Below are 26,590 nucleotides of genomic sequence, written 5' to 3' on the forward strand. Positions count from 1 at the left end.
TTATGAAAAATCTTTCTTGAAAGACAAAACAGGCTGTTATCCAGAACTTATGGAAGTCATTAGTTTTTCTGCTGGACTGCAGGGATACAGACAGGCTTTGGCAAACCACCTTAGTCATTTTATCCCAGTTATACTTCATTTAGTCTGTTAGATTCCCTCCCTCAGGAACCCCCGAAGCTTGTTTTTAATCATTCCAGCACAAGTATTATATCTGATGTTACTCCTGAGTTCTGAAATAAAAACACAATTCAACTTTGGGATGTTCCGAGCAGAATTTTTAAAAATTAATGCTGAGCATGATGTGCTTTTGAAATATGTTGATAAAACTGCCAGGGGATTGAGAAACGGCTATTCTTATGCTATCTTTAAAAAGTCACAGGGCTGACCCTGCTAATTCTAGGCCTCTTCGTCTCCAGAATATAATTGACAAGTTATATGCTAGTCAGTTCTGGTGGGAACTTTGGATTTATCCATCTCAGAAAAATATGTCAGAAAAGGAACAAGGTAGACTTTGAACAATCTCTCCAGTAAATGCCAGAAACGTCTATGATAGCATCTGGTTAAAATATGTGTCATACAGCCCAAAACATCAGCTTAATCTGCCTTTATTGAGCTCAGATCTGATTTTAGTTTGATCTCATGGGAAAAAAGTAACAGTCCACCAATTAGCATAAAATTCCAAGGTTTCAATTTCTACATATTCTCATTAGTTAGGGAATCGAAAGAAAGGCACTTAATTAGCCAAGAAACATTTGCCAATCTCCAATCGTTCTTAAGGGATCTGGATCGAGATTCCCATCATTACTCATCTTTCAATCTTTTTAATGGCCAAATTCTTGGAGTCTAACTGGAGCCATGCTAGGTTTTTTTTTTTGTATTGAACCACCAGGACTTCACTTGGTTTAAATAAATGGCAGATTTTACACAGACTACACAACTGATTCCTCTTTGACTAAGGCATCGCATTTTCCTGTTACTTTAGAGACGATTCATTCCAGCAGAGAGATATAATCTGATTCCTTCTGGACTAACTGTTCCATCCTGACCCTTCAAAAGATTTTATTTAAGTTGAAATAATGCAGAAAAAAAATATGTGTAAAAATAACTCAAGCTTTTTCTACCAAAAGTCACAAGAGGGTTTGGCGAAATATAACATCTCTCTAAATTTCTTCAAGGTGTTAATACATCACAAAAGATCATCAGATTCTACAATCTTTGGTGCTGGCGGTTTACATGTCGGACTAGATTAGAGGTGATCCCCAAGTAAAGCAAAAATTACAGACAAATAAAATTTAGCATACCATGGAAAAGCTCACTATACCAAATTTAATACAGCATAGCTATCACATAGCTTCCTGCTGAAAGGAGCCTGCCAGCACCTCTTCTGACCAAGGCATTTGATTAACAGGCATAAACTCACAAATATGCCTTTTAATAAACTTGCTTAGTCAGAAAAGGTGTTTCTGGATCCTTTTGATGTTTTGCCATTACAGGCTAACTCGATTCTCCTCCTACAAAGCTCCAGACTTTGTAATTCGATCTTTATAGCATCATCAACTTCACTATCAAATTTGATGAAGTTCAGTCTATATTACCACTCTTATTCCAAGGCCAGACCCACTTCCAGCATGCTTCTGTGCTGAATAACAACAACAACAGAGTTGGAAGGGACCTTGGAGGTCATCTAGTCCAACACCCTGCTCAGGCAGGAAATCCTATATCATTTCAGACCAATCGCTGTCTACTTTCTTCTTAAAAACTTCCAGTGTTGGAGCATTCACAACTTCTGGAGGCAGGTTGTTCCACTGGTTAATTGTCCTCACTGTCAGGAAGTTTCTCCTTAATTCCAGGTTGCTTCTCTCCTTGGTGAGTTTCCATCCGTTGCTTCTTGTCCTGCCTTCGGGCGCTTTGGAGAACAGCTTGACTCCCTCTTCTTTGGGGGAGCCCCTGAGATACTGGAAGACTGCTGTCATGTCCCCCCTCGTCCTTCTTTTCATTAGATTAGGCATACCCAATTGCAGCAACCGTTCTTCATGTTTTAGCCTCCAGTCCCCTGATGTCTTGGTTGCTCTTCTCTGCACTCTTTCCAGAGTCTCAACATCTTTTTTACATCGTGGTGACCAAAACCAGATGCAAATGTTCCAAATGTGGCCTTACCAAAGCATTATAAAGTGGTATTGACACTTCACATGATCTGAATTATATCCCTAAATTATCTAGACTAAACAGCAGCACAGACCAAGCAGATAAAGAACATGAACTTTAGGAAAAAGTCATTTAATGAACGAGCTCTTTTCTTGCCCACCCTATTTCTTTGCCCTAAAATACTTTGTTTTCAACAGCTCAGCCTGGATAACCCTTTGGACCTTCTCCATTCTTTGCCTTTTGTACGGCTCACTGACCCCTGAACTCAAACATTTTAAGAGTTTGTCATCAGCTTGCCGAGATAAGGCTTATTACAGAGATAAGAGCCAAAGAAATACTGTACACACAGGTCAGGCCACGTGATTTTGTTAATCTGTGCCTTAAAAACTCTTCCAGGGAAGAATAGGAAGCTGCTTTCAAGGCATTCCAAGGAGGAAATGAAATGTTGCTGGTGTTTAATTTCTTACAGCCTTGTAATCTGTACAGTGTTTGGGTAAGAGCTGAACCTTTCACACACCAACCTTGGACTGAAAAAGATAAACGTTGTTGACACTGCAGTTTGGGGGTGGTTGTTTCTTCATTAATTTAAAAACAGGGGCACTAGAACCGGCATTTCAAAACAACATTTAGCAGTTAGCACAATCTAAAGAAAGAAAGATAAGAACAGTTTTTCTTCTTTCTTAATACTGTAGTTTTCCCAATACTTTTTAAAAAGGAAAAAAATGCTGTTCTCAAATCTTGGTGATGGCTATTTTGTTTTTTTGCCCTATCTCCCCCACCGTCCTATTTTTTTCTGGGTCTCTTTCCACAACTTGTATCTGGTTCATAAAGAATGGTGCAGGTGTGAGAGGCTGTGGCATATTCAGGGAACCATTTTTAACAGTATTTATTTATTTATTTATTTATTTATTTATTTAATTTATATACCGCCCTTCTCTCAAGAGACTCAGGGCGGTTAACAGGGCAATACGTAAAAGACAAATACTGTATTATAGCGGCACCATCCAATTTTCTGCAAAGGGCCACTGAATGAATCTGGAATAAAGGTAAAGGTTTCCCTGTCCATCATCCCTGACTAGTCTAGGGCAGGGCTAGGCAACCTTGGCTCTTTTATGACTCGTGGACTTCAACTCCCAGAATTCCTGAGCCAGCTTTGCCTACCCCTGGCTAGGGCATGGTGCTCATATCTGCTTCTTGGCCAAGAGAGCCAGCATTGACCAAAGACAGTTTCTCTGGTCACGTGGCCAGCATAGCTATACACAAAAGGTGCACAGAACACTTGTTACCTTCCCACTGAAGTGGTACCTATTTATTGGCATTTACGTGCTTTCAAACTACTAGCTGGCCAAGAGCTGGGGCAAAAAACGGGGAACTCACACCCCCCCCTTGCGTGTGGCTTAGGTCTCCAGCTGACAAGCTCAGTGTCTTTAGCCCCTGAGCCGTTGTGCCCCCCTTTGAACAGTCACTAAATGAATGGTTGTAAAAGGAGGACTGCCTGTATTACATTAAATTAATGCAGGGGATTTCAAACTTGGCCCTTTTATGACTTGTGGACTTTGACGCGTACCTGGGTGAGGAATTCTGGGAGTCGAAGTCCACAAGTCATAAAAGGGCCAAGTTTGAAGACCCTGCATTAATGTATCATTTTACTGTAGGCGTGATTTGTACTGAAGCTACAGCTATTTGAAGTGTCAAAAGGTGAGATACAAGTCAAAAGAATACATAGAGAACAAATCATACCAAAACACAAATTTGGTGGAAGAAATCATTTAAACTTAATAAAAGCTCAGGCAAATATGCCAGTTGGGCGAGACCAAAGAAGATTACCAAAGGTAGGAAGAAAGCTTGTCAAAGAGACCATTTTCCTGGATTCCACCCTCCCCATACAAAAGTATTTGACAAGTTCAAATGGATTCGGTATTTTTCATTCAGAGCAGTGTGGAGGCTCTCGAGATTGAGGTCAGCCCTTCGAGACAGGACAGGTCAACAAGCAGAAAACGCTGCTTTATTCCTGTAGGGTAGAATAACAGAATATGGAAAGCCGATCCCTAGTTTTTATCTGCTGCATCTAATACCAAGCAAGGCCAAGTCAGATCCATCCCATTTTCTTCCTCAACTGCTTTAACAGTCCACTTTGCTAACGTTAGCGTTTTCTTCAGTTGAAAAGAGAAAGCGAGGACACGCCTTGGCAAAACAAGGTCGGTGCCAGAAGTTATGCACAATTACTCTTTGGAATGACCTGTGTAACCCCGTGTGTACCTGCTCAGGTGCTCTGCCACGGACCCTACCTGCGAGCAAGTGAACAGAGCTGAAGCTTTCCTCCAGTTTTCTCAGCAGCAGACTCAGGAAGGAATCGGAAGGGATGGTAGCCAGATCTGCCGAGTTTTGATCGTACACCACTACTTCCTGTTTGCCGTCGATTTCAACCTAAGACACGTCATTGAGAAGATAAAAGGAATAGTTTTCAATTTAGTCCAAATTTTACCTTTTTACTGTGGTTCTTCTTGCTGACACTATTACTGCACACATTTCCTGTCTCAAACAGGGACGGTTTTAAAGGGTTTACGCAATAGCAATGGCACTTAGACCTATATGCCACTTTTCACAGTGCTTCACAGCCCTCACTAAGTAGTTTGTAAACTACAGAGTTGGCTTATTTGCCCCCAACAATCTGGATCCTCATTTTACCGATATTGGAAGGATGGAAGGCTGAGTCAACCTTTGGCCAGTCAGGATCAAACTCCTGACTGTGGGCAGAGTTAGCAATAGCAATTGCAATAGCACTTAGACCGCTTCACAATGCTTTACAGCCCTCTAAGCGGTTTACAAAGTCAGTATATTTTCCCCAACAATCTGAATCATCATTTTACCAACCTCGGAAAGATGGAAGGCTGAGTCAACCTAAGAATCAAACTGCTGACAGTCGGCAGAATTAGCCTGCAATACTACATTCTAACCACTGCACCACCACAGCTCTTAATCCCCCTCGTCTTTCTCGTGAGGGAAAAATGTGTTAAGGAGGGAATGTTAAAAGAAAGGCTCAGGCATTTTGGCTGGGGCCGTAGCACCAGGAATGACGTATGAGAAAAATTATGCCCCCAAATTTTCATTATCTTGCAATGTATCATCACTGGAGATTTCACTGGAAAACTGGCCAGTTCTGGTCATTTTGCTTTTGAGATTTGGATTATATAATAACTGAAATGTATAATCATTGCTGGCACCAGCGAAAAATTGTTCCATGTTTCCAGGCATTTAAAAGAGAAAAAAAACAGTATTTCTTATCAACCGTGTTTTATTGCTCCTTAATGTTTGCAATTTCATGCTGTGCTGATTGTTGCTATGAAACCAGGCTGTCTGCAGAGTATCATCCAAAAATAATGTGACTTCAAAAGATGCAGGATGATTGGGGTTGACGTTGGTTTTAATTTATGCCTTTTTTTTTACTATTTTGAATTTTGCCTTCTACTAAAAGTTAGCTATCTTTGAGCGCACCGTCATACGGAATGGGGGATGTAAGTATAATGAATTAATTAAATGAAACATTGGCCCAATTTTCACACTGTGCTAAACCTGCCAGTTGTTAGGCTTTGGCTCAGCTTGATGTGTAAACCAAACCACCCTGCTTGTGCTAGCTGACAGCAAAGCATTGTATGATCTCATACAATTATGACTCATGCAGACACTCAAGGCCAAAACAAAACTCAGGTTAAAATAAGGCACATTTGTCTTCGAGGACCTGATTTGCTAAGCCTGCCAGAGAGCCTGGGATGGGATTTCGTGGGCTCCGAGACGAATTTCTCTGACTCTGTTGAAGACTGGCGTCTGCAGGCATCCTCAGGGGAGAGAGAGAGGTCACGGGAGATCAAATGCGTCACTGTGGCTTCTCTGCCCGACGCTCATGTTTGTATCAGCAAGACCACAAGTTGCGATCTGCTTAACCCGAGTTGAACTTTTTTTAAAGTGAGGAAAGGTGGCTAAGCCTTGCGGCTATTTTACTTCAGAAAACACCAAACTCTTCCTCCCAACAGTGTTTGTTTTACGTTTCCAAAAAAAAAGATGTTGAGACTTTGGGAAAAGTGCAGAGGAGAGCAACTAGGATGATTAAAGGCCTGGAGATTAAAACATAGGAAGAACGGTTGCAGGATTTGGGAACAAGCCAGTCTAGAGAAAAGAAGGACGCGGGGGTGATACGGTAGCAGTCTCCCTGTATTTGAGGGGCTGCCACAAAGAAGAGGGGGGGTCAACCTATTCTCCAAAGCACCAGGAAGCAAGACAAGAAAAAACGGATGGCAACTAATCACGGAGAGAAGCAACCTGGAATTAAGGATAAATTTCCTAACGGCGAGGACAATTCACCAGTGGAACAACCTGCCTCCAGAAGCTGTGGATGCTCCATCACTGGAGGTTCTAAAGAAGAGACTGGACAGTCAATTGTCTGAATTGAATAGAGTCTCCTGCTTGAGGAGGGGGTTGGACTAGAACAGAGGTCCCCAACCTCGGCAACTTTAAGACTTGTGGACTTCAACTCCCAGAATTCCTCAGCCAGCCAAGCTGGCTGAGGAATTCTGGGAGTTGAAGTCCACAAGTCTTAAAGTTACCAAGGTTGGATTGCCCTGGACTAGAAGACCTGCAAGGTCCCTTCCAGCTATATTCTGATTGATCTCTTGCCAGTTCTGTCCTCCGTCTATAAATGTATTCTGCCCCCCCCCCGCACCAAATCCACCCTCTGCTCCTCAGAGCCTTACCTTCTGTTTTGCCGAATGCTGAATAAGTTCAGTGATCAGCACCTTATCCTGCTGCAACCTGCGCTTCATGAGTTTGGAGCAGTTGACGTTGATGGCCTCCAAGATATGGGACATGTTGTATTCCACAAAGGGGCGGCTGTCAATCAGGAGCAATTTCTCCATGCTGCTTTCCAGCCAAGTCACCAGCCTCTGCCCGGTCATGAGCTGAGCCCCATTCATTTCATCCGCCATGACAACCACAGACGCTGGGCCGGAGCAATGCTTCGCTTTTCAATCCGCGGCCCCCACGAAGAAGATGAGGTAATGGCTGTGAACTTAAAGGCCCAGACCCTCCATTGTCCTCCAGATGAATGAGGTCATCTTGGTGGAGACTGGCAAGAGGAAAGGCAGACCCATTTTCTCTTCAGAGGGTCCACTGGGGAGAAATGCCTCTTCCAGCCGTGCCGCACAAAGACGCCCCTCACAACCCATTCATCTTGGGCTACGGAGTCACCATTTCACACTCGAACAAAAGATGCCTCTCAGTTGCTCCTGCCATTACCTCATTCTCTATCTTTGTTCCCCCATCGCTGGTCTTCGAGCGGCCGAGGAGCCTGGACAGAAACGGGGCAGACAGAAAGGAAACACAAACCACACAAGAAGGGTGATGAGACTCTCTGAAGCCCAGCCCTGCCTGCCTCCCCCTCGTCCCTCCAGCCTTGGTAAGCGTGGGTGCTCTCGTTCTCTGGCACCACCCAAAGGTGTGCACGAAGGCATCGCTGCCAAGCTTGATTAACACCTGCCGTGTGTTCTTCAGGTGGGAAGCAAAGGGCAGCCTCTGGGACGCTGGCTCTACCGAGGGATCGGCTAGCCCCTTCTCATACTAACCAGGTTTTATTGACAGGGAAGAAGCTTCTGGGGAGATCTGTGCCCCAGTCTAACCCCTCCACAGATCTGAAGAAGGGGAGAGGAGAGGAGAGGAGAGGAGAGGAGAGGAGAGGAGAGGAGAGGAGAGGAGAGGAGAGGAGAGGAGAGGAGAGGAGAGGAGAGGAGAGGAGAGGGAACAGTACAGGACTAGAATAGAATAGAATAGAATAGAATAGAATAGAATAGAATAGAATAGAATAGAATAGAATAGAATAGAATAGAATAGAATAGAATAGAATAGAATAGAATAGAATAGAATAGAATAGAATAGAATATAGAAGGAATGGAATGGAATGGAATGGAATGGAATGGAATGGAATGGAATGGAATGGAATAGAATAGAATATAGAAGGAATGGAATGGAACGGAACAGAACAGAACAGAAGTGGAAGGGACCTTGGAGGCCTTCTAGTCCCGCTCAAGCTGGAATTTTCATGCTACTGTGGCCAAGGAAAGATCTCTTTAGTTCACAAAGCCTGAAGCCTTTTCATAACCTGGGTGAAAAAGAGGCTGCTGGATTCGTTCTTCATTCTGGCTACTGTGGACTCTCCCCCCACAGCTCTCCTCCTGCAGCGCTGTAGGAGCAAAACTCGATCTCCACCCCTAACAGCCAGAGGGAAAAACCTCCAGGGACAAGAAACAGGAATTCCAGACTTGACATTGGCATTTCTCTAGGAATAGAATAAATTGAGGACGGTCGCAGCAACCGTCATAAATACATGACAATTGCAAGCATCCAAATTGTGACCGGTTTAAAAACTAAATTGAACTGTTTAAAGATTGTGTGAATTTCTCTCATCTGAGCCTTGACCACCAGGGCTGTTTTTTCCTCCCCAGCTTCTGTCTTCTGTCATTCCTGACTTCTTTCCAACAATGAGGTCTGCCAGAACCAGCCAGAAGACCCACAAGATCCTTGGCAAATGCCCAGGATTTCATCGTTTGGCTGATCGTTGCAAAAAGGGTGACTTCAGAGCAGAATGGCTGAAAAGCACTGATTTAATCACCCAAGATAGCCAGGCTGGGAAGCCAGTTGCCCACCAACAGAAATCCTTGCCAGGCACCATAGACGTGGCCATTTTTGGCACGTGATTAGCCCATGTAATGCTGCCATCGTGTTTTCATCTCTGCCTTTAAGCGAAAGAAAAAAACACTCAACATGTCCCTTTAGGAATTGCGCCATTGATCTGAATCCATCCCAAAACTGGGATCCAATTAATGCACCCAGCAGGGCCTCCAGTACGCAGTCCTGAAGACATCCCGTTAAGTTTAGAATTGGTTCCAAATAAATAACCTTTGACTTTATGTTCTGACTGCCTTGAAACGGCTCAGGAAACTTTCCAACATTAATTTGAAAGATGTCAAATCGTCATTGCTATTTTTTGCCATTTGCAAAATGGGGAACATTTTGATTTTAAAACATTGCTAAGAAAGGGGACCCACGTTGTTACCGGAGGGCTTAAATGACTGCAATGGCCAAACAAGATGAATCGGCATCACGTATTGCAACCCTTGATTATGTGGACATAACATAGAACAAAGACTCTTAGGGCTGGAAGAGACCTCAGAGGTCATCTAGTCCAACCCCCTGCTCAAGGCAGAAGATTTTATACCCTCCTGATCAACCACCATCTTGACTTTCTTTAACCTCCCCTCCTGGCCATCTAAAATAGCAGTGCAATTAATTCTACCATCATTCAGGGAGCAAAACATCAAGTAAAGTAGGCACATTCACGCACCAAATGTTCCTTTGATTGATTTTAATTGAACTAACGAACAATAGAAATAGAAAATTAAATAGTGTCAAATACGCATTTTAAACATCAAGCATGTAAAAGATTCTCATCCATCCCAGAGATACAACTTGCAGCCAGACCATGGTTTGCAGACCTGGGTATCAAAAAACTTCACTGACTTCATGGAATCATAGAGTTAGGAGGATCTTGGAGGTCTTCTAGTCCAGGGGTCCTCAAACTTGGCCACTTTAAAGACTTGTGGACTTCAACTCCCAGAATTCCCCTGGCTGGGGAATTCTGGGAGTTGAAGTCCACAAGTCTTAAAGTGGCCAAGTTTGAGGACCCCTGTTCTAGTCCAACCCCCACCTCAAGACAGGAAAACTTATTGCCTCCTGGACAAATGGCTGTGCCATCTTTTCTTGAGGTTCTCCAGCAACGGAGCACCCACAACGCCCGGAGGCAAGCACTTCCATTGATTAAATATTCTTGCTGTCAGGAAGCTTTTTCCCTTCCTTCCAGATTGGATTCCTCGCTAATGAGCTTCCACACATTGCTTCTTGTCCTGCCCTCAGGTGCCTTGGAAGCTTTCTTCTCTGAACAAGCAGTCTTGGTGGCCACATCCACATTCCAAAAATTCCAGTTTGTACCAACTCTATCATTAACCTCCCTTGCACTTAACTCCGCCAATAAAAGCATGCGGCTGTTTTGCCCCGTTTTCAATGTTTCTTCACGGCATCGTTCAAAACCCAGAACAGTTTTACTCCTTCCTTTTTCATCCCTTTTATCTGGTGCCTCTCTCTGTTTCTTCACTTACTGACAGTGAAAAGCGAAAGCAGAGAGCGAACATTTGCCACCATCAATCCTAAAAGTAACTGTTTTAAAGGAACGTTTTACACACCTTCCCTTAGATTCAATTGGCAACTCTGCAGATACTTGGCCCCATCAAGGACCCAGTATATATATATATATATGTGTGTGTGTGTGTGTGTGTGTGTGTGTGTGTGTGTGTGATATGTTAACTCTTAGATTATATATATATATATATATATATATATATATATATATATATATATATATATATATATATATGTGTGTGTGTGTGTGTGTGTGTGTGTGTGTGTGTGTGTGTGATATGTTAACTCTTAGATTACCTTGCTAGGCCCCAAACATGGGGCAAATCTTTATTTCCTGTTTTCAGCCTTATCTCAAAGGCCATCGAACAGGCTGTAGTCACACCGGACAGTTCATATATTTGTGTAAATTACTAACAAAGAATTTAGGGAGGCTGATATGCATTTCGGACTCATTAGTCCTCATCAGTCAGTCATACCCATATTTACACAAATATATGAACTGTCCGGTGTGACTACAGCCTGTTCGATGGCCTTTGAGATAAGGCTGAAAACAGGAAATAAAGATTTGCCCCATGTTTGGGGCCTATCAAGGTAATCTAAGAGTTAACATATGACACATATTTCTCCCCTTGCAAAAAGGCTAACAAAGCGAGAGAGAACCTGTGGCTCAAGAAGTAAAAACACTGCCTAACGTGCAAGCAGCCCAGGTTCGAATCTCAGAAGGGTATGACTGACTGATGAGGACTAATGAGTCCGAAATGCATATCAGCCTCCCTAAATTCTTTGTTAGTAATTTACACTAATTACTACACACACACACACACACACACACACACACACACACACACACACACACATATATATATATATATATATATATATATATATATATATATATATATATATATATATATATACACACTTGAGTTTGGCTTGCTCGCAGACCAGGAACATGAAATCAAGGAAAGCTTTGTGCTGTTCCATCAACCCAAGCCATGAAGCTTAGTCCATCCCTACAGACTGCTTTGCGCTTATGACGCAAATCCACTTGTTTCTAATTTCCCCACTGCGTTTCTTTTGAGATCTGGAGAAAATAAAAACCACTGCTGTTGTTGTTAGTTGCGAAGTCGTGTCCGACCCATCGCGACCCCAGGGACAACGTTCCTCCAGGCCTTCCTGTCCTCTACCATCTTCTGGAGTCCATTTAGGCTCACGCCTGCTGCTCCAGTGACTCCATCCAGCCACCTCGTTCTCTGTCATCCCCTTCTTCTCTTGCCCTCAATCTTTCCCAGCATGAGGCTCTTCTCCAGTGAGTCCTTCCTTCTCATTAGGTGGCCAAAGTATTTGAGTTTCAGCTTCAGGATCTGGCCTTCTAAAGAGCAGTCAGGGTGGATCTCCTCTAGGACCGACCGGTTTCATTGCCTTGCAGTCCAAGGGACTCGCAGGAGTCTTCTCCAGCACCATAAATCTTAATTTTTCAGAACTTCCTGGAACTATCCACAGAAAAGGCCCAGGGCAGAAGACTGTAGGGCCTCAAGGAGGGATTCACCTGCCAGAAGAAACTATTTATAGGCGTGTTTGGAATCCTTCATTTCTCTATCCCTTTTATCTGACCGTTCCCTAGGCAGCATCTCTCCTCCTCCTCCTTCAAGGTCATTTCCACACTCCAGTTTCAGGCTGGTTTCACCTGTTGTGGCCTTATCTGGAGCAGGATGACCTATGGACAGTGACTCACAGCCCCCCCCCCCTAGGGTCTGTTGCAATAGAGCCGCCTTTGAAGACCGGCCGGTAGCAGCACTTGGAGCAAAAGGCAATATCGCCCATATTATGACAGATAAGACACACTAGACTAGAGCCACACAACACTGCTGTTGCAAACGTTGCCATTCTAGGGTTTCAGCAGTAAATGGAAAGAGGCGGTTTTAATCTTTACAGCTCTACACGGCACCATGAGATCTTCAGAACCAGCTTCTCTGGGTGGGAACTCCCGGTCGCTTATCCCCTGGGCCACAAAGCATGGGGTGCCTCATTGTCAAGAACCGAAGGGCATTGGGCATCCTGAGGATCTGACAGCATAGGTCAGGGGTCTTTTATGACTTGTGGACTTCAACTCCCAGAATTCCCCAGTCAACGTGCTTCGATCTTCAAGTTGCCAAGGTTGAGGAACACCAGCCTAGGGTCTTGGGCAGGGGTCTTCAAACTTGGCCTTTTATATGATGTGTGGACTTCAACTCCCAGAATTCCTCAGCCAGCAACGCGTCCACCCGTCATAAAAGGGCCAGGTTTGGAGACCCCTGGCATAGCTAGTCCTCGGCTTACAACAATTCATACAGTGACCGTTCAGAATTGCAACAGCACAAAAAAACATGAGTTATGACCATTTTTCACACTTGCAGCTGTTGCAGCATCCCCAGGCTCACGTGATCAAAATCCAGAGACTTGAAAACCGACTCACATTTACGACGGTCGCAGTGTCTTGGCGTCAGGTGGTCCCCTGCCTATTGCGACCTTCCGATGAGCAAAGTCAGTAGAGAAGCCGGATTAAGTTAACAACCGTGTTCCTAAGTTAACAGCTGCACGGATTCACTTAACAACTGTGGTGAGAAAAGTCATTAAATGGGGCAAGGTTCACCTAACAGCGGTCTCATTTTGTGGCTCAACTGTGCTTGTAAGCCGGGGACTGTTTGTACTTGTTGCTAGCATTGTTCTGTAAGGGTGATTGTTGATCAATTCAACAAATGAATATTTCCTGCTCCAAAAAGGACAGGATGCCGTTCTTGGTGGGAGACGTTGTTACGGGGCTAAAAAAATGATGTAACACCAGATTAGTTTGATCAATTTCTAATACTGTCTCGGGTTTGTTTTTTTAGGTATTTCTTGCTGTGCGGACGAGGGTTAAGGATGAACTGGCAAGATTTGAAGGAAATGCATTATAAGAGCTATTCGGGAAAGGGTTAGGAGTTTAAAAGAGTCCCTAGTGTGAAATTAAAAGTATACAAATAATGATTAATGAAGAAAACCGTCAGTTAAAAAACGGCTGCGTTCCCCCAAGATGCCTCAGGTCCCGTTTGGATAATAGCTTCCCTTCCAAGCGTGAACAAAGAACTCTGTCAGAAAATGTTGATCCTCAACTGCCAGAAGGATTTGCCAGAGTTATCTTTGAATGTCTGTCTGCTGAGCTGTGCTCAAACCCCACACAGTCTGCCCCACACAAACCCCAAGGCTGAGGAGTAGCTGAGAAGAGGTCGAACAACCCCTCACATTCCAAGCCATCAGGGCCACCCGAATTGGGCAACCGATCCGGTTCCCACCCAGCTGGCCATCATCCTCTGCTCCACGGAGGCTCCCACACAAATGTTTTCTAGTAAGAGAAAAGGAGGATGAAGGCACGATGGTCCTAATCAAGGTAGTAGTAGTAGTAACAACAACAACATAATAGTAAAACTGGATGGGACCTTGGAGGTCATCTAGTCCAACCCCCTGCTCAGGCAGGAAAGGTGTTACCAGTCCTAATCACACCTTTGCCACAGGCAGCAAGAAGAGGGATCCGTCCACCCTCCTTAGCCCACTTTGGTCAGTACATTCCTCACATAGTCCTCAATTTACGACTGGACATTTAGCTTCTATTCAAAGCTATGAGGGCCCCTCCCCCCAAAAGATACTTACAACCTAGTTCCCGAGGTTCTGACAGCCACCCCCACCCCTGAATTTCTACAGCCGTTTGCAATGTCTTGTGGGCATGTGACCACAATTTACATTGTGGACCAAAAAAAACAACAACCCTATGTTTGCTTCCAGTTTTCAGCAAAATTGCCCCATAGCAAGCAATGGTTTCGCTTAATGACCATGGATTCACAATGACCTTCTCAAATACAGGTTGTAAAATCGGACTGGTCACAAGATGGCCTGCTTTATGATCATCGTGACTCACAACCGTAATGTGTTGCCTTACTTTCCCCCCCTAAGCCCAATTATGTGAGCAAGAATTCTCAGCTGCCTTTCTAATGAGAAAGCAAATGGGGTAACGACTAATAAAGCGTGCACCCCCTGGTCTTCTAGTGTTTGGGGGGCTTAGCTAGAGGATTCAGCCCTTCTTTGCTTCCCTGTGAGAAATAGCTCAATCTCACACGAGACAAACTAAATCAAATGCCATGTAAAAAGAATTAAAGATAACTGGCCAACATTCTTTTAAATACTCAGTAATTCCAACATTCGGTGGTAAAACAGACGGTTTATAAAGCTGCTCAGCAGATTAAAAGAAACTTACCAAAAAATGCAGACCCAGAAACGGCTCAGTTTTTGCTTCCAAAGTCTGCATAAAAAGGGGCTGGCTAGATGTTTCAAATAGTTTAATATTACAGAATACCAGACAATTCTAGAGAAAGTTTGGTGTTCTTTGCGTGCAGCCCTATTGATGGACCGAAGACTGAAGTTTAAAGACTCAGTTCTGTAACTTCAACATAAAGAGGCGCAGAGACAATTAGATTTGACTAGCATAAAAGAAATAAATTAAACGTCATGCAATATCCGGCTGAAGGGTTGACTTATTTCTCCAGAAACAGCACTCTCTGAATGTCATCTGTCCCTCTGCTTCAGATTCTTGGAAATTCTCAACTTTAATCAAAGGCTGCTGGGAATGTTAACCCCCTATGATTTCCCCAGCCTTAACTCACCAGATTTCTCTATTCTGCCCCGGGTCAAGATGGCCCAACTAATAGGGAGGGGCTGGAAAAAGCCATTTTGGACGTGACCCGGAGCACTCAGCTCTCCCCTTGAAGGAATGTGGATTGACTTCTACTCTTAGGAGCTACACTAACAATAGCCCGTATCAGAATAATAGTCGAAGGAAAACAAGGATTTAAAAATTGGGCACGATCCAGGGAAAGCTAATCCAAGCAAATTTCACTTTCCCGACTGAACTAATTTTCTCCCATTACAAGTAAAGAACTCCAGTTGAACTGTATCCATGCTATGCTCATAAGTTATTTTTTTAAAATAAATAAATAAATACTAAAGCACAAGAAGAGATTTGTTCGGCTTCTAGTTAAGAACTCATTGTTCCTTCAGTGTTGTGTGACAAGGATCATGTCGGAACGTGTCTCCCCTAAAAGGGCTTCATTTCTTGAGAAAGGGATTGTCTTGTTTCCTTGTATACTTAACACAGCCGCTTCAAGGAAATGACATCCGTTTCATGTCAAAATTAATCCCAGGAGTTGCTCATTGCTTTATGGAATCTAGATTTGAAATCTAGAACTTTATGTAGGCTGAAGAATGTGGGACAATCTGTGGCTGTGCTAGCCTTAGCTATCTTTGGGACCTTAGGTGATTAAGGTCTGGTGATACCCCAACTTGATTCAAGGATCAATTGAAAATAAAAATTTTACTTCTACTTTTAATATGAATTTTATTTCTACCACAGCTAAGAAAGAGATATACCTGGTGTGATTTTCTCTCCCCCTCCATCACACACACACTCCAAAATTAATTCCTTACTAAACCAAGCCTACTTTTGCTTGATTCAACGCAGTGTTTCTCAACCTTAGCACTTGTGAGATATGTGGACTTCAACTCCCAGCCATGGCTGGCTGGAGAATTCTGGGAGTTGAAGTCCACATATCTCACAAATGCCAAGGTTGAGAAACGCTGTTCTAATGTTTACCTGAAATTCACTAATTGAAATACCATGTTTGTTTTCCTTGGGAGAATCTCCACTGCGCTCAACTGAATTTCAATTATGGTTCTTTTTCAGCCAGACAGTTGGAGACGATGGTCCCAATAAAAACCCTTCCAGCTTTTCTATTCTTCTATTACTAGGCATGGAAATGTTAACTGGGGAGAGGCAAGGTTGAAGTATCCTTAACCAACATTGAAAGCAAAGTTCTGCCAGTCAGGTAGAAGACCAACGGATCTGACTTGACTTGTCCCCATTTGTTGCCTTAAGGACATTTGGCTTATCTCCCGACAGGTGAGCTACGACTCAAAAAAAGAAAGAAACAAAGAAGGAATTGGGAAATTTCTACAACAGCCTTTAAAAAAAATTCTTCTTTCACTTTCTGTTTTTGGCTTTGGGTGAAACTGTGGGTGTAGCTTGCTAGCAAAGGCAACCTCAGCAGTGAATATAAACACAGGTTTCCTTCCTCGGCTCACAGCTGCCATCTTAATATTTCCCCACCACTTTGTAGACATGGACATCCTTGTAAGAACCTCTTTAAAGAAATACTCCAGGTCTGAAACTAGGCAAAGCTCATGGCATTTATTCAGAGGAAGATCCAACTTGGAAATGAGGAGGAATTTCCGACAAGGAAAACAATTTATCAGTGGAACAGGAATTGTGGGTGCTCTGTCACTGGAGGTTTTCAAGAAAAGATTGGACAACCATTTGTCCAGGATAGTATGGGGACTCCTGCCTTGGGCAGGGGGCTTGGACTGGAAGACCTCCAAGGTCCCTTCCAGATTCTATTCTAGTCTAGTCTAGTCTAGTCTAGTCTCCCATCCCATCCCATCCCATTCCACATTCTATTCCATTCTACATTCTGTTCTGTTCTGTTCTGTTATTTCTGACATGGTTAAAAATAAAATATCAGCCTTTAAAGAGTAGATGCAAAAAGGAGTTATGCAAGAATCTTAGAGCAAAAAAAAAAAATTAAGAAAATTGGAGACTTCTAAACAGATGCCAGCTGATTTGAAAAAGGAAGCTGTGGCTTGTGAATGAGCACAATTAGAATAGGGAGCAATAATGCTAGGATTTTCCCCTTTTGCATGCAACAAGAAACAGCAGGAAATACCTCAGCCCTTGCAAACTGTCTTGGGAATTTTCATTACCCATTTACGTAGTAATAAGTGAAGGCGATGACAGAAGAGACACATGGGATATTTTAGCCCAAGTGACAAGACGGAATTAATCACTGCATGACTTCATCACTTATTTCTAAATTGTGTCACAATCATGTCATTAAATGTGCCATTAGCTCTGATTTCAATCTTTACACGCAATTCCCAGAATTATTACAGAAAGCAGAAAGATTACAAAAGAGATTTGTTAATCGGTATCTAACGAAGGATTTAAGATGTATCACGAAACTCCTAATAAAGGAAAACACAAACCTCTATTCCATTAAATGAAGGCTTAATATACTTTTAGAAAACTATTTTAATGACTTCCAGCTATCACGATCTACACAAGAGAATGGGCTGTTCAAAGCAGGAGAGTCCCTGGGAAATTCCACAGAAAAATAAGTCAGGATATCTGCCACGTACAATGATATATTGGTCCTTTGTAATGCTAGTCATAATTTGCTAATTTTTCCAAGGACCGCCAATTCCCCACCGTTCAGTCAGAACTGAAGAAGCTTCCTTGGATAAGAAGGGAAACATCTTCAAGGAAGAAAACAAAGGAAGTCCAATTGCCTTTTGAAAAGCTCCCTTGGGACGACCACTGGTTTTGTCAAATTGGCTGTATTCTACGGTTAGTTAGCAATGTAGAGACGGAAATGGAAGTGGAGAATATCGTGTTTCAGATAAAAGCTGGGAATAGAGTCCTTTTTCTCAATTTGACACACACAAATGGAGTCACCCATCTTATTTTTGGCCCTCCATGCATTATATTTTGCTTAATGGCTGATTTAAACCACAGGTTCCCATCCTGAGATCTGAACCCCAACACTCTTTTGCTGTGAAAGGTTTAGCACATTCCAGGCACAAACCACAGATATAGAATAAAATCTTGTAGGGCTCCTGCTTAAGTTCCCTAAGGTATATCTTTGGCATAGTGCTACAAGCAGTCCTCGACATACGAGCTGCAAATAACCATCAAGGCAGATGTGTTGTTGAGCATCAGAATTTCAGCCGTGTGACTGTAGCCATTGGAAATCCAGACATCCAGATTGTAAATGGCTGGCTGGCGAATTCTAGGCGTTGAGGTCCATAGGTCTTGAAGTTGACTAGGTTGGGGACCCTGGTATAAGGTCTCCTGCCTTGGGTAAGAGGCTGGCGTAGAAGACCCCTAAGGTCCTTTTTGGCCCTATGAGATCAAAATGTAATTAAATCTGTAGCAAAATAAGCGAAAAGGAAGCATGTTGGAAGGCCTTACACCTTGCACCAGTGGAAGGCTTAAACACTGATCTTCTCATTCCATCTGAAGGTCAGCAGAAGCTGAGAAGCTTGGGTCCTCCAGCCATACCAGCAATCAGTTTGGCTTGCATTAAGTGGAAAGCAATGAACCGGCTCTTTCTCAGATTTTTCTTCTTCTTCTGGGAGCAGTAAATGGTAAGTTAAAAATGTGCGTCTGTCTGCAACACACATTGGGGGAAAGTGAGGTGGCCCCTAAGCATTTCTCACTGATTATTTGGGGGTGGGAGGTGTTTGTTGAAAACACGGTCTTGTTAAGATCTCTTGGCAGGCACTAAGGTAATATTAAAACTTCACAACAAGCCTTGAGCACTGATCTTCCATCACTCAGCTTTCATGATGGAAATAATAGAAACAATAAGAGTTATTTTGTCATATCATTTTCCGAGATGATGAAATAGCATTGTTATTTATATTATGAATTTTGGAATAGAAGTTGTTTATCAAGGGCAGTTTTTTTGTAACTATTCTTTTTCTTCTAAAATTCTTTTGTTGAAATGTTGGGCACGGGGAATGCCAAACAACACTGAGGTTCAAAATTGTGCTTCGGAACCAGTGCCCGTTTGTAATCCAAGTTTTTAAAACATGCTTTAGATTTTATCTCACAAGATATAATTTACGTTCTAAACGCACAGGATCTCTTAGTACCTGGTGGTTCCTTGTCTGGGCACAAAAGCTAAGCCGAGTTGGATCAGGTTAGTACTTGGATAGAGTCCATCAGGAAATCCCAGGATCTGGGTTAGGCAGAGAAGTAAAGCAAAAAATCCCCAAGCGCTTTGGAATCGCTTGCCAAGAAAACTCCATGCACACGTCTATGATGTCACCAGGAGCTGAGCTCACTGTGAAAGAAACGTCCCTCTTCATAAATCTTCGCTATTCACTGGAGTGGAAAAAAACACCAAGAATTCAGTTGAGGAGATGCTCAGCTGACAGAAAATTAAATCACTACCGCAAACATTTCGAAGGAGAAAAGGGTTTCATTTAAAATCGCTCCGTTTCATCTACGGTGGGGGGGGGGAGGGAGATTGATAACGCCTGACAGCTCAGACACTTCTGGCTGGATGCAGCTGACGGTTGTGTGACAAGAGGGAAGACAAATAACAGATCCCACAATTAGGTCAATCTCTACACGAAGAAGGGTCCCTTAATAACAGCAAAGCTGCTTCTGGCTGCCCTTTTAACTTGGCCCTTAAAAGTTTGCCCTTTGAATTGGTCTGGGACTATACTTTATGTGAGGCAGTCTAGCACAATTTTTTAGATTATACTATAATAATTTACTCAGAAATGCCTTAACCTGCAAAGTATAACATTAGCAAAAACTTGTACGGGCACTCCTCACAACAGTTCGTTTAGAGACTGTTCAAAGTTACAGCGGCGCTGAAAAAAAAAGTGATTTGGGGCCGTTTTTCGCACTTACGACCATGGCAGCATCCCCACGGTCACATGATCAAAATTCAGATGCTCGGCAACTGGCATGGACTTACGACGGCTGCGGCGCCCCTGGGGCAGGTGATCCCATTTTTGTGACTTTCTGACGAGCAAGTCAATGGAGAAATTGCGTGGAGAGAAAAGTCATAAAATGAGACAAAACTCACTTCGCACATTTCTCACTTAGCAACATAAACTCTGGGCCCATCTGTGGCCGTAAGCTGAGAGGACTGCCTGTATAAAGTCTGCACAATCTGGTCTCCTTTCAGCCTGGAGTGGGTCCTTTTGACAAATTCACAGGACTCTGAGCAAAGCGGTTTGATCCTCTTCTTTAAGGCTTGCAATCAACATCCAGGCCTCCCGGTGAGGAGGACAGGCTGAGGGCTGCTGCGTCTTAGGAGCAGGCCTTGCTCTCCTGGCTTTGATAATTGCCTGAAACTTTCCTTCCTTCTTATCCTCTCCGGCTTCCTCCGCTCCTTCGCGCACCATGAAAGAGCCCTTGGCAGGGATGGCTGCCAGTCCAGCCAGAGCCAAATCCGAGTAGGTCATTCTTGGCTCCGCAACAAACCACAAATGGAGCACAAGAAAAACACAGGCTGCCCTCTCTCTCTCCCTCTCTCTCTGGGCCATTAGCTTCGTTCCTCTCTTCTGCCTCAGACGAGAGAACCGGTCGCGGCCATTCAAGAAACGCTCTCCCCAAAGAGAGGTCATAAAGGGAGTCCGCGCTGGCCTCACATCAAACTCTTCTCTTTATAGGTTACTGGCTGTCTATCTCTCTCTCTCTCTTTCACACACACACACAGACACACACAGAGGTGAATTTGCCTTGTGAGCACACACCTGAAGTCAGAGGGGAAGACCTGAGATGACTCTTGTACAGTACAGAAAGGCCAGCTGGACCTCTGTCCCTCGGCTGTGAGTTAAGCAAGGGAGGGCCAGGGAAGCCCCAGTCGGTGCCACATATGACACCCTGACACGCCTGTCATCAGGATGGCTTCCACCAAGCGCCTACGCAGAGAAGCAGGAGATCAGGGCTTCCTCCGGAACAGGCCATTTATCCAGAAATCAGTCTGTTTATTTTTTTCACTTTCTATGGCCACCCATCTCCATCCATGACTCTGGGAGGCTCACAATTATCCGTCAGTCTCACTCAGCCTCCGCTCCCTTCTTAGACTGTGGATTTCTTCCATTTCCCATTATCATTTTGAAGAGGGCTCTTCACGCCCTCCCAGCCTTGCTGGGGCTTCTGAATGAAATACTTTGAACGCTTGAAATATTTTGCAGGAAGTGCCGAGCAACGGTTGATTCTCCCGAAGCTGAACTGGTGGCAAAGGGGGATCCGAGCGCCAGACTTTGGGTCTGTTTGTGAATGGTTTACAGCGATGAGGTGGACAACAAACGCTCACGGAGAAAAGAATCGCCTTGTGAATTGGTAGCTCTGAGCCGAAGCCCATAACTCTAGAAATTATTACGTAACTCAACTCAAGACCAACGGGGACCAGACTTGCCATTGCTAAGCATGGCGGTTTAGTGACTACACCTGATTTTTCGACCTTTTTGTGTTGCAATTAACCAAGAAAGGTTACATGAAACACTACCATTTTTAAGTGAATCCTGCGGATCTTAAGCAAATCCAGCATCCCCCGTTAACTTTGCTTGCTGGAAGGAAGCTGGCTGGGAACGACTATTTTCCCCACAAAAAGCCTGTGAGACGGGTTGGGCCGAAAGTGGCCGGCCCAAAGTCACACACACACACACACACACCCTGGTTTTCGTGGCTAAGGCAGGACTTGAACTCACTATCTCCTGCTTGGTTAGCAGGGCCATATATTTGAGTTACTACTGATGATCCCGCAGAACAGACGGCAGAGCCTTGAAATATAAATAAGCAAATTCAAGGACTCTCAGCTGGTCCTTCTAGTATCCTCAGAGAATCTGCTCCCAATGAGCGCAAGTTTGATCTATTGGTTAAGGCAGGGGTCCCCAACCTTGGCAGCTGGGACTTCAACTCCCAGAATTTAATTTAATTTAATTTAATTTAATTTAATAACATTTATATACCGCCCTTCTCCCTGAGGACTCAGGGCGGTTCACAGGGCAGAATAAAATAACCAATACAAACATTAAAAACAGATTAAACAATTGCCCTAGTTAAAAACAATATAATACAACACTAAAAACCCCCAGAACAATTAAAAAACAAAAAATAAAACAACCCCAACACTCCCCCTCAGGCTAGGCCGGCTTGTACAAACAAAAATGTCTTGAGATCGCGGCGAAAGGAGCGAAGATCGGGCGCCATCCGGAGCTCTACCGGTAGCTGATTCCACAGCTCCGGAGCGCCCACAGAGAAGGATCTCCCCCTGGGGGCCACCAATCGACACTCTCTGATCGGTGGCACCCTGAGGAGGCCCTCTCTGTGGGAACGCACAGGGCGCAGGGAGCTTGATGCCGGCAGCAGATGTTCCCTAAGGTACTCCGGCCCCATGCCATGGAGTGCTTTGAATACCGTTACCAGTACCTTGAATCTCACCCGGAAGACAACTGGCAACCAATGCAGCTCACGGAGCAGAGGTGTAACGTGGGAGTATCGGGAGACTCCCAACACCACTCTCGCGGCTGCATTCTGTACCAGTTGGAGCTTCCGAGTGGTCCTCAAGGGCAGCCCCATGTAGAGAGCGTTGCAGTAGTCCAGACGAGAGGACACGAGCGCATGAGTGACCGTGCACAGATCATCCCGGCTAAGATAGGGCCGCAACTGACGCACCAGGCGAACCTGTGCAAAGGCCCCCCTAGTCACGGCTCCTATATGATCTTCCAAGGTGAGCCGTGAATCTAGGAGGACCCCCAAGTTGCGAGCCCTATCTACGGGGGGTAATAATTCACCCCCCATAGTTAGAGATGGAATATCCGAATAAACCCGGGATGAAGATATGCAAAGCCACTCAGTCTTGTCGGGGTTGAGCTGGAGTCTGTTCCTCCCCATCCAGACCCGAACCGCCTCCAGGCAACGGGACATCACGTCGAGGGCATCACTGGGGTGGTTTGGGGTCGAAAAGAAAAGTTGGGTATCATCAGCGTACTGATGATACCCAACTCCAAAGCCACGAATGATCTCACCCAGCGGCTTCATATAGATGTTGAACAGGAGAGGCGAGAGGACCGACCCCTGAGGAACTCCACAAATGAGAGACCTCGCGGTCGACCTCTGTCCCCCTGCCAACACCGACTGCGAACGTCCCAAGAGATAGGAGGAGAACCACCGTAAAACCGTGCCTCCCACTCCCAATCCCCTGAGACGCCGCAGCAAGATACCAACATGGCTGGCTAGGGAATTCTGGGAGTTGAAGTCCACAGGTCTTAAAGCTGCCAAGGTTGGGGACCCCTGGGTTAAAGAACCAGGCTCGAAAGCAAGAGGTCATGAGTTCAAGCTCTGCCTTAGCCATGAAAACCAGGGGTGTGTGTGTGTGACTTTGGGCCAGTCACTCTTGGCCCAACTCATCTCATAGGCTTGTTGTAGGGAGAACGGGGAGGAAGGCATGTTGGATATGCCTGCCACCTTGAGTTATTTGTAAAAATAATAAAGGCGGGATGCAAACAAGTAAATTCACAAACATGAATACCCAATTAGAAGATACTTTAGACCAGATTGCAAGGAGAAGCCTGTCCAGGGCTAAGTCATTTACTATCCAACTGAGAATCAGGAAGGTCAGTCTCTAAATTCCTATTTTGCTACAAGGTCACCTGCAATCCAGCTTAGTCACCATAAGCCCCAAGATAAAGATGAAGATGCCTGACAGAGATTATAAATTAAGACAGCAAAGTTCCAGTGGAATTCAACATCTTGTGAACACAACCAAGTACGTATTTTTTTTTCTTGTCAGCAACACAGAAATCGCTTGTCATCAATTCCCTCCGTGACATTTTTCCAACTTCCAATTAGACTGAGAGTTTACTAACGGTCTCCGATCCAAAGAGTAACCAAGTTCACCTCAGCTTAATATTGGGGGATCAGTCAAGTTTAGGTAGGTGTTGATACCTACGGTGGCTTAAGCATCACAGGAAATGACTATTCATAAAGCAAATGAGACTATTTCAGTTTAGAACAAAACATCTGGAATAAGCACCACATGCTACTTTTTATGCCATGTTTACCAAGTTGCAGCAGTCCTTTTGTTACCAATCCCCCCCCCAATTTACATTATTGTATAAGCATCTTGACAATAACCCTCGTTTAGTAAAAATCAAAACAAGTAGAGATTTGTCAATAACAAATTACATGGGACTAATCTTCCTTCTCTCTTCTTACCTAAAAAATCAACTTTTTGTTGAAATAATATTAGTTTCAAGGGTGCATCTCACAAGGATGCATTTGATATTCGTGATATTTTGGGTAGGAAACTTATAAACACTGATTTATTGCAATAAGCCTGGGGGTGGTAGGAAACGGGCCCTCAAGGGTGCATCCCGATGACTCCTCATCAAAAAGCCAGGAACTTTTTCAGGTGTGTCTGGCTCTTCCAAAGACTTAAATAATCAAGAGAATACTCATAAAATTCCAGTTGGCCTAAAACTATTACAATGTTTGCAACCCGGAAGATAAAACATACAGTAGTGATTAGTAAGTGACCTGGATAGAATAAAAAAAACCTGAATGGAAGTTAAATAGGACAAAATTCTCCAATTTGTCTTCCCCGAGTTACATAAGGAGTAAGGAGAAGCTGCCTTGACAGTAAATGGAGATATGGAAAACTTTCCAGAATTTTAGCTGATTGCTGAACATGAATTTATGAGCTGATGCTGCTGCAAAACAAGATTATGTAATATTTGGATGAGACTATAACAATTAGTTTCCAAACACAAGAATTATTCCACTTTATTCTATATTACCCCATTTTTTTTACCCAAAATGTCACATCTAATTCCGAGCCTTGCAGATTAAAATACACCAGCAATTTGAAATGCCTCTAAATGAGGCAAGGATATGATAAGAAATACACTTCTTTTAAAGCAGGTCTACAGAAGAAACAAGTATGAAAATAAGCAGGGAAAAGCGGGGTGTGTGTGTGTGTGGTGTGTGTGGGTAAGAGATAGGCATCCATCTTATCCAGCCTCCAGAACTGGAAAAAAATCCATTTTATAGGGAAAATAGTGGAAGTCTCCAGAAGACATGAAAGCAAATAAAGCATTTTAAAGTGTTCAGATTAGGATGAGAGTTCAGAGGAAAGGCTTCAGTTTGGGAACGGTTCATTCCTAAAGGAAAATGGAACTCACCTGAGGTGGTCTTGATTTAAGCAAAGGCTACTCACTAAAACCTCCTCTGAGGATGCTCAAGCTTTGATCCTCTGAATTTAGAATAGAATAAAGCTGGAAGGGACCTTGGAGGTCTTCTAGTCCAGCCCCCCCCTCAAGCAGGAGAACCTACACCATCTCAGACAGGTGACAGTCCAGTCTCTTCTTAAAACCCTCCAGTGATGGAGCACCCACGATTTCTGGTGGCAAGCTGTTCCACGGGTTAATTGTCTTCACTGTCAGGAAGTTTCTCCTGAATTCCAGATTGCTTCTCTCCTCGATGAGTTTCCAACCGTTGTTTCTCATCCTGCCCTCTGGGGCTTTGGAGAATAATTGGGGACGACTTGGGCAAAGGGATCCTTCTGCACCTAGGAGCAAAGCTGTTCTCTTCGTTCTTTAATCCCCTCCTATCTTCACCTCCTCTCTTGATCTGCCCCACGCAGGGTCCCCCTCAGCAAAGACCTGCCGCCATTTACTATATCAGCAGACCATTAAGGGGCAGGGATACTCAAGTAGATCATGATTACACATCTGTGTACATTCCCCCCACCCCCTTCTCAGTCATTTCAGTCCCATGTGAATCGAGGCGGATCCCTTTGAGCTAAGATCGCTTGAAACATTCGTTACATTTTAAAAAAAAAACAATGCCGTGTGCTTGCAAACGTTTAGACTGGGAGGGTGGTTAAGGCAGCAGGTAACCGCAGGGGTCTCCAGCCTTGGCAACTTTTAAGACCTGTGGACTTCAGCTCCCAGAATTCCCCAGCCAGACACGGGGAGTTGAAGTCCACGGGTCTTAAAAGTTGCCACGTTTGGGGACCCCCGGGCTAGAGAAATCAATTCTGGTCCTGCTTTAAGCACAGAGTCAGCTCCTAGATAACTTCGGGCCAGTCACTCCCGGCTGGCCTTGGGAAGGAGACAATGGCAAAGGACTTCTGAAATCTTGCAAGAAACGTCGGGGACTAGTCCAAGCAATCAGGAGTCAACACTGACCTAAAGGTGCGTCCACGCACGCACACACAAACACACACACACACACACACCGCCCATACTAGTAAGCAAATCAGGAACCAAGACTGCCCAGTGTTTTAAAATAAACAACTGACCTTTACGGTGTCATTTCAAACTATTCTCTAATTCCTCACCTGCCGCAAATATACCCAAGGTATATTTCCCTTCCCGTCCGGTCAAAAGCGTCCGTTCACAAGACATTCAGCCACTGGTGTTAGTTAAAAAAAAATAAATCCCCGCAGCATTTGGACGAGAGACAGCCCCCCCCCCAACAAGCCACGTGCTTCTTCGGCTTTCATTCGCGCAACTCGGCCCTCCCTTGGCAAAGGGGTCCCGTCACGGGCGCCCG

The 26,590-nt window shown here is 44.1% G+C and overlaps 1 protein-coding gene across 4 annotated transcripts in view; it reads right to left on the minus strand.

Moving 5' to 3' along the window:
• DUSP16 (dual specificity phosphatase 16) overlaps positions 1-26,590 on the minus strand; it is a 43,596-nt gene extending 17,006 nt beyond the window's left edge. The window contains exons 1-3 of one of the 4 annotated variants that reach the window (XM_083365847.1): positions 26,376-26,590; positions 6,894-7,486; positions 4,405-4,572 (exon numbers count right to left, since the gene is read on the minus strand). In XM_083365847.1, coding sequence (XP_083221973.1) covers positions 4,405-4,572; positions 6,894-7,124 — 399 coding nt within the window. In that variant the 5' untranslated portion in view covers positions 7,125-7,486; positions 26,376-26,590. Of the gene's footprint in view, positions 1-4,404; positions 4,573-6,893; positions 7,813-19,161; positions 19,302-26,375 lie in introns of those variants that run through there. The other 3 variants (XM_083365848.1, XM_083365846.1, XM_083365849.1) reach the window with 3 other exon arrangements.

This window comes from Vipera ursinii (genome assembly GCF_947247035.1).
Source record: "Vipera ursinii genome assembly, chromosome: 6".
In the NCBI taxonomy this organism is placed as follows: domain Eukaryota; kingdom Metazoa; phylum Chordata; class Lepidosauria; order Squamata; family Viperidae; genus Vipera; species Vipera ursinii.